This window comes from Necator americanus, chromosome X (assembly GCF_031761385.1).
Source record: "Necator americanus strain Aroian chromosome X, whole genome shotgun sequence".
Classification (NCBI taxonomy): Eukaryota; Metazoa; Nematoda; class Chromadorea; order Rhabditida; family Ancylostomatidae; genus Necator; species Necator americanus.
Genome location: NC_087376.1, coordinates 19,360,660 through 19,374,367, shown reverse-complemented (window position 1 = coordinate 19,374,367; position 13,708 = coordinate 19,360,660). Strand labels below are relative to the sequence as shown.

General features: G+C 42.1%; 3 protein-coding genes across 4 annotated transcripts; 1 reads left to right on the top strand and 2 right to left on the bottom strand.

Moving 5' to 3' along the window:
- Positions 1–766: 766 nt before the first annotated feature.
- Positions 767–3,583, bottom strand: RB195_024191 (uncharacterized protein; the record flags this gene model as incomplete). Of its 2 annotated transcripts, XM_064211875.1 has the most annotated exons (4): positions 767–1,077; positions 1,309–1,400; positions 1,566–1,625; positions 3,393–3,583. In XM_064211875.1, the coding sequence occupies 4 exons, from the start codon at positions 3,581–3,583 to the stop codon at positions 767–769; spliced, it is 654 nt and encodes a 217-aa protein (XP_064067756.1). The 2 variants fall into 2 exon arrangements, with proteins under 2 accessions (XP_064067756.1, XP_064067757.1); XM_064211876.1 differs by lacking the exons at positions 767–1,077; positions 1,309–1,400; positions 1,566–1,625 and having other exon boundaries at positions 3,368–3,583.
- RB195_024192 (uncharacterized protein) lies at positions 1,730–2,042 on the bottom strand (the record flags this gene model as incomplete). Its single annotated transcript, XM_064211877.1, has 2 exons — positions 1,730–1,866; positions 1,937–2,042. 2 exons carry the CDS (start codon positions 2,040–2,042, stop codon positions 1,730–1,732), a joined length of 243 nt encoding a protein of 80 aa, XP_064067758.1.
- A 4,310-nt stretch (positions 3,584–7,893) lies between the features above and the next one.
- On the top strand, positions 7,894–10,258 carry RB195_024190 (uncharacterized protein; the record flags this gene model as incomplete). The annotated part of the gene is made up of 2 exons (XM_013446451.2): positions 7,894–7,974; positions 8,081–10,258. 2 exons carry the CDS (start codon positions 7,894–7,896, stop codon positions 10,256–10,258), a joined length of 2,259 nt encoding a protein of 752 aa, XP_013301905.2.
- Positions 10,259–13,708: the final 3,450 nt, after the last annotated feature.

The window sequence follows — 13,708 nt, the reverse complement described above, 5'->3', positions numbered from 1 at the left end:
GATGAAAAATCTGAAATAAGGATAGAAATTACTATATTATCATTCGAGTCCGAGATCATAACAGGCAAAACACCAGAAGCACTTTGGATTACTGGCAAAGTTCAAAATTGAACAGAAAGGGTGAGTACACTGCAATCACAAACGAAGTGGCCCCATATCTGGTGCATGTTTCTATCTATTCTCTTTCGATCGGGGTGGGCCGTTAGGTCATTTATAAAAACCCCTGCGACTCATAGTTGTTGAAAGTGGTGGACTGTTACGTTATCAGCGAATGAGGTAAATGAGAAACGTCGAAACCTGTCCCCTGTGCTCCCGTTGTTTGTCGAACTGCTCGAGCGCGCATCTGCAACAAATTCGTTTATCCCAATTGCGCGCAAAGGTTCAGTGATTGTAGTTGAAACACATTACGTATCCGCCCCCTTTAATGGGTTGAGTAGGTGACAGGATGTGGTGATAGGACGTTCTTGATCTTCTTTAGTACATTCCTGATCCCCTTGTGTGCTCCCCGAACCGCTCACTTAGCCCAGTTCGAATGTCAGGCCGTTCATCACGTTAACTTCCCCACCTAGATGCAAGCAACTGGACTACTCAGTTATATTCGTTCCATTGAACATGAACATGGGGCATGAGAAACCAATCCGTTCATTTCATGGAACAGGTTTACATAGACACCGATCTTTTTACACGTTTCATAAAGTTCCCAGCATTTGTTCCGCCTGTTTGATGCTTGTTATCAGAGGATCTTATCAGCAAAGCGAGGATGGTGTTATCGCCGGGCATCAACTTTCACTCTCATGTTATCACATTCCAATCCTCGCATCGCATTCTCACGAGTGGTACTGCTTATTTTAGGTGACATTGTGTCACCTTGTCGAACCACGTCGGTTGTGACATTAATACAGAATAGAGGAATTCTGATAGCAAATTTGCTAGTTAACACAAAGAGCATCTTTATCTTTGCAGAAGGGACGCCTTCGTAGTCCAAGGCTTCCATAACCGCGTTCGTCTCAAATGAATCAAAAGCTTTATTCAAGTCTATGTAGGTGGAAGCAGCTTCATCTTGTACTCTATTGATTCCTCAAGGTTCGAAATAGTGTGAATGTGATCCAGCATGCTGAATACTTTTTCGAAATCCTGTTTGTTCGCAAAGCTGTATTTCATCTCAACCTCTTAACCCTGTTTCGAATTACTGTTGTGACGCTAGACCCTACTAGACAGTAAGCTTGTAGATGATAAACAGTAAGCAAATTGGGCGATGGTCACCGATGTTGCGTGAATCTCCTTTCTTACACAAAAACAAGGTCTTACCGGTTTCCCATTGCTTGCTAACCTTGCATTCCGACTGATTACAAGTGAAGAGCCCGATGGTGTGTTCATTAGGATTGGCGAAAGATTTCGCACTACACAATAGAAAACCTCTGGAATGACATGTCAACCTTTTTTTCAGATGGTGGGAGGCGATTTGACTTGGTTATCGAAAAGATCAGAGTAGAGGTCGCAGATGATTCCCTCCATCTCCTTTCTATAAGCTGTAGCTGTTTGATTTGCGTCGCTTCTCTACAAACCTCATGAACTCGAAGATGAGTTCGTGGTTGCCTGCAGCTCGTTCGTAAAGAGGATAGCTCCTGGAATTAAGAAAAACCATGGGTAGTCTTAGTCGCCATGATACACTGAAAGCCTGTCTCTGTGCTTATTCCATTGGAGACCGTGAATTCTGATGTGAAGTTCTTCAGGCATCTTGTAGGGCTAATTCTGACGTTGATGTGACCAACAATGACTTTGTAGATGTTATTATCTTCTCTGTGAAACTTTGTGGGAACGCATAGAGGGCATCGACGTCGGTTTCATCGCAGGTTGATGCTGGACCTTAAAGACAATGTGTTGACAAAGAGAGACAGAGTTGCCAATCTCATGTTGACAAGAACGCCAACCCCACCAATTCCTCTTCCTCTTGTGTAGTTAGTCTTCCTGGCTTGTATCATAAGATCTTCAATGGACGCTCCCGATGCAAGCGTTCGCGCATTGTGTGCGCAGATCATCATCCTAGTCGTTTTCTCGCTTCGGTAGCCTAGATGAACTCTGCAGCTTCGTTTTTTCTGGCGCCACGAACAAGGCAAAAAAGACAGATTCATCATTTCTCTCCATTCCTTTCCCGCTTATGGTGCATAAACCGTCTCGCCCTAACCTCACTGTAGTCAACAAGTGTCGAGCAGTATATTCCGTTCTGAAGCGTTCCTCAAAAAAAAAAAAGTTCGATTGCAACCTCTCTGGTGTTCAGTGCCGACAGCTACATGAAATCTTTGTGCAGCTGGAAAGATTAGGGTTTCCGTTAGTGACACAGGAGGGAAATTTGTTGACTTGTCGCATAAACTAGACATAACGATAACGAGACACCGTTTTGAGAGTGGCAATTTCTATATTTCTCCTCCAATGAGTTTAAAAAACAATATGCGATTGCGTCCTGCATCTTCGTCAGAAACAAACGCGATCATGTTCCACGAAAGCGATTTTTGCCGCTGATAACCAACAGAACCGCCGTGAGTCCTAAACAACTTTTCCCCACTTGCAGATGCACAAAGTCACTATTTAAGCCGAATCAAAATGACCTAAAGCACGATTTAGTTACGTGAGCGGGTGAGTTCGAAGCAGCGGTAAGGACAGCTATACTTCTTGGAGAGTCATATCCGCTTCAAGAAGTATAGCGTTTCCGACTGAGGTGATCATCGCTTTACTCGGACAACAGCGGTGAGCAGTGCTAGTGAGGGCCCTGCTCAACTGGAACCACCGCGCCGCTTCGAACGTGTACGCAACTGCACCGAGTTTAAAGTGATTTTGATACGAACCTTTCTCGGTTGCGTCATGTTCCCTTCAAGAAGTGTGGCCTTTTGAAATCAGATGGTTTATTTCATCTGATTTCAAAAGGACCCGACAACTCCTCAGAACACGTTGAACAAGGCGATTTGCTGGTCTCACTAGTACATGATCAAAGAAGTGAAGACGATTTCCCGTCTGCACTTTTGATGGTGGTCCAATTTATATCTTCCATGTGTCACCCGCCGGTATACCACACCAATTACCGCATAAATTTCTTCATTGTGGCATACCCTAAGCAAAAGTAACCTAGCACCCGTTTGCGCAGCTTCCTTTCAGTGCAATAAAGCCTTTCCATCACCGTCGCCGGCGCTGCCCAAGTCTCTAATCATATCATGATATTTTATCACGATAGGGCGAATTGCAGATAGGTAGACTCGCAGCTTGATTTAGTTGGTGAAGGACGTCGAAAACAGGCATTTCGTTAAGGAGTCAAATGAAAAAGTGGCCTTAGCGTATCTTTGCTGAATATCTTTCTAGTAGGTGTTGTTGTTCTTCAGCACATAGCCCAGATAATAGACCTCATCGACAAGATCGGTTGTCCATGCATTCTGATTTCTGCCCGAAGTTCCCACATCTGCTTGTACTTAGCTGCAGCTAGCTTTGGTACAGGGTTGACAACATGTTGAAGCTTCGCATTGTTTTCCCTGAATATAACGTCATCGTCGGCGTACTCGAGATCTTTCAAGGGACATCCTAATGGTGCTAACATTCATCAATCCCGTGTCTAAATCTAAAGAAAAAAAATCTAAATCTTAAATCTAAAGCGTTTTCAACAAAACATCGCTGTTTGGGCAGAATTAATTCATTGTGTAAAGTTGGGTGGCAAGATTGGCCAACTCTTCATACGAGTGTAATCTTCTATTGCTTTCGCATGCTCAACTACGTAGAGATACTACAGATACTGTACTTTGATAGGATGGTTGCTGCGAACAAGTTCAGAAGAGATAATATGAAACTAAGAAGAAGTCAGAAGAGAAAAGACGATTGAGACGACTGAGAATGATACTCACTTTTGTTCGTATTCTGCATATAAATTTACAAACTAGCAGTCAGTTGCGCTAGTAGGCTGGATAAGTATTACCCTGAACTGTGAAAAGAACTGTGCGGCAATAGCCGCCTAACCTCTTCCGTACTTCGTTATCCTCGTAATGCCATTGTTACAAAAATATTGCCGCAACATTGTAATACTATTGTAGTAAAGAGGCAGCGCACCATCTAACCTCAATGTATCCTTGCTGTCGTTATTGGCGCATTATATAAGAAGCAGCATGCGAGCTGACCTGAGGTTTTGTGGGTATTCGTACTCGTGTCAGTCACTACCCCATTGTTACTCGCACCAAAGATTCTATCATTGACAAAGAACCGCCATCTACAGAAAGACTGCACTTCAAGAACCAGGTAGTTGTATAGTTCCGGCGCTCGTGGAAAGCGAATAAAATAGCGAAAATTCATACAAGTCATTTGTAAAGAATTGTTAACTCCATGTTTCATAAGTATATAAAGAGTTATTGAAAAGTATAACTCAGGATACAGGAAAGACTATTAGAGAACGTGCAATCTAGGAGCTTTTTCGCCCGTACTGTGATATCTTAATTTGGATTCCTTCAAGTTAAATTCGCTGCAACACACAGTTTGTTAGTAAAAGAACTCACTAAATTCGTTTTTTGTGGCGTCGTTGTCTTGTAGAGTAAGAAGTAACTTGAATAACTTGTTTCCTCAATTTAAAAAAGTCCTTAAATTTTGTTGTTAAAATCTACCCGGAACGTCCATATCAAGTAATAGGAATAACTTCCTATATTTGATGTAATACGGGAGTTGGAAAGGTTTGTATTAATAATATTCATTACATTATGTTAGACCATATGAAACAACAAAGGCTGCGGATGAGAGAGAGGATCGATCCACCAGGATGGCGTGGTCGACGCAGCTGGACTACTCCTTTGTCGGAGTACTTAAAGGCATCACCCCACGAATCTGGGGTGATGGGTTTCAGGCAGGTTATGCCTATACGGGATCGTAGATTGTGGGGAAGAGCGTGGTTCCGTTCATTTCTTCTTAATTTCTGTAGAAAAAAACGGCCCAGAAGATGCGGCACGTCCACAAGGCTGGCGCGCTCCAATAAAACTCGCTGCAGAAAATAGCGCCCCGGAACGCTCCAAGTTGGGTCTTCTAGGCAGTTTTTTTTTTTGCGGCGATTAGGAAGAAATGAGCGAGATCCCACCCGTTTCTGCAATTTACGATCCCGTATAGTCTTTAACCATCAGAAATCCATATCAGATTCGTGGGGTGATGTTTTTAAGACAACAGATGATGCATAACAACTGTTGCTAAATGTGACAAAAATATGCTGTAAGATGCTTGTCTATCACTTATTTTAATCTGCATCCCTGTCATGCGAGCACATAACGCCAAAGCCGCCACCACTGTATGGGGATTTAGATGCGATCTGATGAACTTATGTTTCTTGGAATCAAACATTATTTTCATATGCTCATAGGACATCTCATGCTGGATTCATGATGTCAAAAGATGTATATTAGGTGTTGCTAGCTAAAGATGCTCAGCTGCTGAGTTGCGAATGATTCGTCCGAATCTGCTCTTCTTAGTTCCTCCAAAATTGCTCACATCACTACCACTGAGAAAGGCTTTTCCGGGAGATCTTTGGATTCCTCAGGGCCACTTGTTTGAATACGAAAACAGCTCTTTTCAAGAAACTTTTGTACTGTTAGAGTTGTACCACACAAAAACCGTCGACATCAAAATCGTAGTTATTCCCGAAAGAAGTGTTCCAGAGTAACACGAATTATCGTGCTCCAGCGAACGCTTGTTTTGCGACCGCGTCGCATCTCCGTAGTGCCCGCATGGTTTGTGGAAGTGGTGCACTCAGCATTGTTTTAGTTGTTCACTCTTCATCTGGAATATTTTCGTTCTCTCTGTGGTTCTCTGTTGGTCGAAATAGATGATTTAATCTATCGGGGCCTTAAGACACAAGCATTAGTCTTAGAGGATCTATGACATGTAAGCTGAAGTTACTACGAGAAAAAAGTAAGTTAATGCGTCGGGAAATAAGGGGCAACTGAGTTCCTCCGGCGCCTTCGGTCCGGCTACGTTATTTTTGCTGAAATCTAAAAACAGTTCCGATACTACTACAGCAGTTAACTTAAGAAAGCCACACCAGGGCAGAGGGGTGTGTCCTATGCACGTTGTTGCCCGACGCAACCATGATGAATGTCATCTTTTGTAGCCTTTCGTAGCAATTTTGTGCAAGTATCGTCCTTTTCGTAAATCTTGACTGGTGGCTCGTTGAATAAATGATGATGAAGCCATTTTCGAGAGGTTTTCGTCATATCACTTTTGTGTCACGTTTACAGTGATAGTGTTCTTTGGTGGATAACTTGTGGTTATTTTGTAATGATGTGGGAGGACATCGACGAAAAGGATGTAAGAGGGGCCATTCTTTACTACTGCTTTAGCGGAACTAATTAATTAGCTAATTAGAGCCGGAAAATCGTTCATAGACCGCAGAAGTCTTCCCTCAAATGTGTGGGTCTGATTATCGAAAATTTGGCCAAACCATTCAACAATTAAGAACTGTTTTTGTGCTCTAGGGACGATTTTTGCGCTATAAATAGAGTTCGGTTAGAGCAGTCTTGAGTGCCTCACCCTAACTACCTCTTCGTCGACGAAATCTAGTAATTTATTTGTCGTTAAGGCTGGATGTCCGAAACGGAAATTTTCAAAACCATACTTCGGTTTCACTATCTCCTCGCAGCACCTTTGGTAGTGAAATGAAAACTGGTCACTACTACTGAGATACCTAGTAATTGCTTTAAGTCATGAACGATGCGATTTCTTCCTCTAGCCTGGTAGTACTTCCATACCTATCGAGAGTCCTAGCTTCTATCATCACTATCGCTCAACAACTGGTTTTCATTGATATATGCTGTGGATGTATAACGACGGTGGTGGTTACCAAATTAGTGACATTTTGCCGATAACGGTAGCATACTGTCGTTAGTACGGATCGACAACGATATCCACTTTGTACCTAGGGTAAGTGAAGTCTTGCTAGCTGGAGCTTCTTCGTTTACTTATCACGAATATGATGACTTCTTTCTCCGAAAGTATCGCTTTCATCGATTTATCAATTTCTTCTCTATTTTCACTATGCTTCATGACTCAGTTGTGGAGTCTATCGCATAATCTTACGATGAATGATTATTTTGGGCAGAATCTTTAACTATTTACGTGGTCAGTGCTTTTTTCACATGCCAAAAAATTTCACTTCGGTGGGGATCATAGATGCGACAGTCGGAGCCGGTGCTCCGACCTCCTTCACTTTTGAAGGTTGGCGAAGGGATCCTCATCACCTGAGCTGAACGTCATGGGCTTACCCCCTTCACTTTAGGATTTAGGATTTGCGCGTAAATAGTCAGAAAAAGGATAGCGTCCTGCCGTTTGCAGTTCTCAAGTTTTTTTATTTTGTCGAAGTTTCTGTAGTTCGGCTCGAACCTCTTCATCGCACTGCGACGAGGAACGCAGAATACCTGTATAATTTTCTTTCAGAATTGATTGTTGCCACATTTGGTGTCTTTATTTCGTGAGTGGACCATCTCATTCCTTTTATCGTTTTATATATATATATATATATATATATATATATATATATATATAAACTTGCCCCAATCTTTTTTCCTGTGCGGCAGTGCTTTCATTACGATATGACAAGTGTATGCATATATATATATATATATATATATATATATATATATATATATATATATATATATATATATATATATATATATAACAGAAAGAAACTCCCACATTCCACTTCCGTTCAGTAATTCAATTTATAGTGATTTATCATGACAAAGGTGATATTCTCCTTCCAAGAAAACAAACAACATGTACCATTACTATTGGTCGTTTTGTTCTCAATAATACCTGCATTTTTCATTTAATAGTACTTGTGCATGTGGAATTAGTAGGGGCATAATTTTTCTTTTCTAGTTCCAAATGAATCGTGACAACGTTATAAATGCATTGCAAGCCACCACTGTTGGGGACAACCAGAAAGTAGAGTCGTACCTTGAGGAGGTGAGCTTTATTTTTATCCCCTTATCGAGCGACGATTTGTAGCGGCTTTTTGCTTGAGAAATATATTGCGCCGGTCGGCATTACTCAATCGGAGTGTATATTGCAGCGAACTGGCTCGCAAGCGGTCGGAGCCGAATTAGCGAGTCTCCGTACAAATACCTCTCCGAGTGATGGTGCCGACCGGCGCAGCTTCTGCGTACTCACCAACGAAGATGTACACTCCAAGGCCGAAGTTAACACGATGGATGCAACACATAGTGGTCATATTACTACGTTGATGGAGAGATGGCGCAGTGCTGCTCGTAAAGCTCGCAAAGTCACTACTGATCCATGGTCGCAATTTTTTATGTACGAGGTCCCCACTACACGAGCTAAACGTTATAGATATTCATCAATTAGAAAGACCTGGACTGAAGATATAGTTGAAGTGCGTTTACATCAAGAACCTTTTGCTCGCGGTGCTATGAGGGAATGTTTTCGTTTAAAGAAACTTCCATCTAACAGCCACTGTTGTGACTGGAAACGTGCTCATAACTATGTAGCTAAGAGATATATCCAAGAAGTGGATCGTTCTGTTCTTTTTGAAGACGTCAAGTTGCAGATGGATGCGAAACTGTGGGCTGAAGAATTTAATCGTTACGACCCACCAAAAAAGATAGACATAGTCCAGATTTGTGTTCTTGAAATGATAGATATGCCATCAGAACCGTTATTCCATCTTGAACATTTCATTGAAGGTGACTACATCAAATACAACTCCAATTCTGGTTTCGTTTCTGACGTTGCGCGTAAGACACCGCAAGCATTCTCTCATTTTACCTTTGAAAGATCCGGACATCAGATGATCGTTGTGGATATCCAGGGCGTTGGTGATCTTTACACAGATCCACAAATACACACTGTTGTTGGTACGGATTACGGTGATGGTAATTTGGGCACTCGTGGAATGGCTTTATTTTTCCACTCTCATCTATGCAACGATATTTGCCACTCTTTATGTTTGACAGAGTTTGATTTATCAAACACGGAGCGTGCTAAGATAAAACAAGAGATATCTCCCATCAGCGTGAGCCAGTCGACTGTATTTTCTCGGCATGTTAGTGCTTGTTCGGCTATCGTTCCTGAATTAATTCAAGAAGACGCAATGGAATCTCTTCGCCAACGATCATTATCCATACTGAGCCACGCTTCTTCTGTGAGCGGAACCCGACATGAATTAAAAGTTTCTGATAATTTGAAATTGCATGATAACGACTGTCTCTGCGAAAATTGCCTCGATGAAATCATTGCCGATCTTGCAAGTTGCACTTTCAGCGAAATTACAGACGACTCGGAATACGAAGACGAAGAGGATCTCCATTTCCCTGCAAGAAAGGTTGGCTTTCACAGGACTGACATCGAACATCGTGACCGTGCGGATAGTTTGGCCAGTTCTGTTGGATCGAGCTCGTTAGGAAGCTCTTCTAGAATAACTCGGGATACGGAAAGGGAAGAGTACTGGTCACGGAGGAAGTCTATACCTGCTGGAATACTTTCAGCTATGGAAATGGAACAGTTGAGAGCTGAATCGTCGCGAATTCCCCATCAGTCTTCAATATTGGGTCAAATTCATCTTGACATGGCACGATATCACGAATTAGGCAAGTTTGTGGCAGAAGAGGATAACGAACGTGAATGTGCTGTTGAGCTAGGCGGGTCTGGAATAAATATCAGTTCACTGATTTCTTCCGTGAAGTACGACAAGGATTCTGCATTATTCCATCTCGATATCGCAAGACGCTGTGGTATACTAGAGGCGATAATCACTGTGGCCCAGATGGCCTTCAGAATGCCACATGACCTGTTAAAAGATGTTGATGACGAATATATTTGGATGGGCGTAAGAGGAAACGAAGAGGATTTCGATAGAGAAGAGTTTGCTTTTGAATTAATGGAAACTGCTGCAGAAATGGGAGATCGCAGCGCTATGTTGTTCGTAGCCGAGTCTTTTGAAACTGGTCGTAGGATGGGACCTAACGCGCAACCAAGTTATCCAGATGCTATAAAGTGGTATGAAAAAGCTGTCGGATTCACCGATGATTCAATTGGTGAAGGCGTTGTTCTGCCACGCTACGAAGTACTCGCGAAGATGGCTGAGTTGTATCGAGAGGGAGGATGTGGTCTTACGCGTAATTTCGAACTCGCGTATAATTTGTACACAGAAGCGGCTGAAGTCGCTATCGAGGCTATGAAAGGAAAACTAGCTAATAAGTACTTTGAGCAGGCGGAAATGTGTTCCCGTTAAAATTTTCACCTATTCATACATTGTTTGTTTGCGGTTTTTTTCGTCGGGTTCATATTTTGCCGCGCTACAAATATTTTGATCGTCTAGGAGAATTTTTTTTTACAGTTATATTTCCAAGCACGTTGTTATTCGTTGCAATAAAGTGGAAAACTAACGCATGTGCTCACTCAGCTGGGAAAAATTCTGTACAACTGTTATCTTGTGTTCGCAAATGCAAAACCTACTGTACTTGAGACGTACCCAGCGGTTATGTGGTCACCGATACGCCAAGAAATCTGAACCCAACATTGTAAAGAACAACATAATACAATAAGGTTCTATGTATATAAATAATGTGTATAAAAGGTCTTTATATAAAATATAACCTATCAAGCTCATCTTCATAAACTCATGCCCATTAGGTTATGAGACCTTTAGGAACACGTGGGACAGTACATACCCTTCTGACTACAACATTCACATTCGAGCGAAATCTCCCAATACTTTGTTTTGGGTGCGGAATTGTAGGTATCCGCGAAAATCAGCTGGCAGCCGCTGACCTGTCTCTAACACCGCGCTCTTTCACATAATTTCGACTGCTGCACGGATCGAGAAGCCCTCCGCCTTGGACCAGCCAAGCCGCGCCCAACTAACTTCACCGGATCAAGGCCGCGACGGCGCACGACGTTCGCGTCGTGGCAGAGCAGTGCGAATTACGAAATGGGAACGAGTCAGCGCATAGCGATGTGAAGCAGCAAGCCATGATTTACGAATAAGTCAATAAAGCAAGTTGAACACATATTACTGCTTAATGGAAAATAAAGGAAAGCAATAAATGCTTTTATCAAACTTAACCTAGGCGTGTGTTGTTATCATGACCGACATTGACTTCAATAGAGAAGCTTCATCTCTATCGCATGGTGTTGAGATTTTTAGGATATAAAAAGTATAATGAAAGCATGTTCCAGAGCAAGCACTAACATGCGTAGTGTCTCACACAAATTTTTATCTAAATATCGTGGAATAAAAATAGGAATAGGATGGGCATCGGTAAGAAGATCCCCGTAGATTTCCCGGCAGTGTCTCCGAGACATTACTTATCCTGTTGACACGCTAGAGAAGACGCAAATACGGTTCTGTTAAGTCAATCTCCAATCTATTCCTTCGTACATGGAGACAGAAACAACCACCCTAGATGCACTAATGAATATAGACATCCAGAGGGCAACGCAATTATAAGGAGATATGAAACAAAATCTACATAGTGAGAGTTGTCGAAATCACTGGATCTGATAGAGCAGTAGGCAGGATAATTACAAATTACAAGCCTGTACACAGTAGGCTCGTAATGTCGCTAGAAAATGAACTCGCAAAAAAATCCGGATTTTTCTTTTGAAATCATCCTCAGAAGGTCCAGAAATCTACTCTAATGAACTTTTTTCCTTCAAAGACTCAGAGATACGGAAACTCTTCCTCTTGGGCACCTGTTTACCATCGTTACGATCAGCTTTTTTCTGTCCTGTACTTGTTCACTTGTTTCAGAACTACTAACGTTCGTGAATTTCGCAGCGAAGACAACTTAGGTTACGGAAAGCTTTAAACTTAAAAGATGCCGATTGTCCTGCCTTTCTGTCCTTTTCGAAATTTCTAACCGTAGCAGAAGCAAAAAAAGCCACGTAAAATCTAGGGAAAAGAGTCGTGTGAAGTTTGAGAAATATGCCCGGTGGCTACATGTTTCGCACATGAGAATCCCCTTTGAACACTGGAAATGTTCCGACCTTCAAAGTTTCCTGCAGGAAATTGCAATAAATGTTCCGAAACAGTAGTTCGTGGGTTGTATCCAAGCACAGTTCTAAAAACTTCCTTGATAATTGATGGAAAACCAGGGTCTTATTCAATGCACCTGCGTATAATCGGTAGTAGTTAAAGGCAGTGACACCACCAGCGACGAACCTTTTTTGGATCATCCATCACTAACTGTTCTGGTTTGGTATGATCGGAGATATGCCTGCGAGGCATTCTTCGAGACGCGTCAGGCCTTGGATGCCGAGTTCATTACACCAATTGTACTAAAAAAGCGCTCGGAAGGGAAAAAAGAAATAAAAGAACGGGTGCGGGATAAGAGGTACCCGTCAAAACCGGCTGACCGCGCCTGTCCTCCTTTCAGCACCGCGCTCCTCCGCGTAATTACGGTTGCCGCTCCACCAGCTAGACATTCTCCACGACTGCCTGAGATCACCTACACCCCGCCTCCCTATTGCTCTCTGATCAAAGCCGCGCGCGACGCTCGCGCCGCGACGAAGCGGTGGATAGTGCGAATTTTGAGGGGGAGGGGGAGTGAAAAACGAATTGCCGAGGCGAATTCTAATGTACGGATATGATGTGATTTATAGAGTAAACTAAGCGCATATTATTGGGAATAAAGGAGAAGAATAAGTAAAAATTATTTCCAAAAGATGCTACAGGAAAAAGAATAACACGCATACACTTTCAAACGTCTCATAATTTAACACATTTCATTATCTAAGTTTTCTATATAAACTAGCAGTGCATAAGTATGTGTTTGTCACGATGCCATTCAACGAATTCGTGTTCAACTTTCAGCTACGGCAGTTTTAATAACAGCAACTTTATGCGCTTATTACTTTGTATACATTGTTTAAACTCCTTTCTACATTTTAGCTTTTCAAAATTTTACATATATATAATGTTTATATGGAGCGCAACTTAAATATTTCAGTGCTTCCTTGTACGTTTTATAGAATAAAACTTTATATGGCTCTATAAACTTCTTTCAATAGCGTTTTATCGTTTCATTTCTATCTATTCTCTGCATAAAATCAATATGACAGGTTAGGTGTATTAGTGGCGAACCGAGACCTTTGTATCCTCGAGATATACCTTTAGGTACAGTGTATGTCTACGAGGCATTATTCGCGCTCGTTAGTCGTTGGATGCCAGTTTTACCCAGCTAGATAAGCAAAAAGAAATCCTTAGAAAGCGAAAAAAGCAAAGAAGATAGCATAACACCGATCAGTGGGACATTTTTTGAAACATCTCTTGCATGCCCAGAAATTGATGTGTTTTCCACCTAACAATCGAAACAGGATAATTTCATTTTCACTCGCATTTCTAAATGGCATATCACTTATACAAACCTATTTCATTCTTTCCTTCTTTTATACTAATTTACAAGCACACTTTATGTAGACCTTCAAACAACATGTAATACCAGGTACTTTCCTTTCCGTTCAGTTTTAAAAGCGCATCATAGGAGCTGTAGGCGCGGCGAAATGGGAGGGGAGGGTGATGTGGGCGGGGCGTCTTGAAGACGTAGCACAAGAGGAGCAATCAGGCTACTGTAGCGATTATGACGGCATCAGGAGAAGCGCGGTGCAATTAGCTCATTAGCCCCTCCTGGATACGCGGCGACACATCATACGGGTACCTTTTGACCGTTCCCCTAAAACA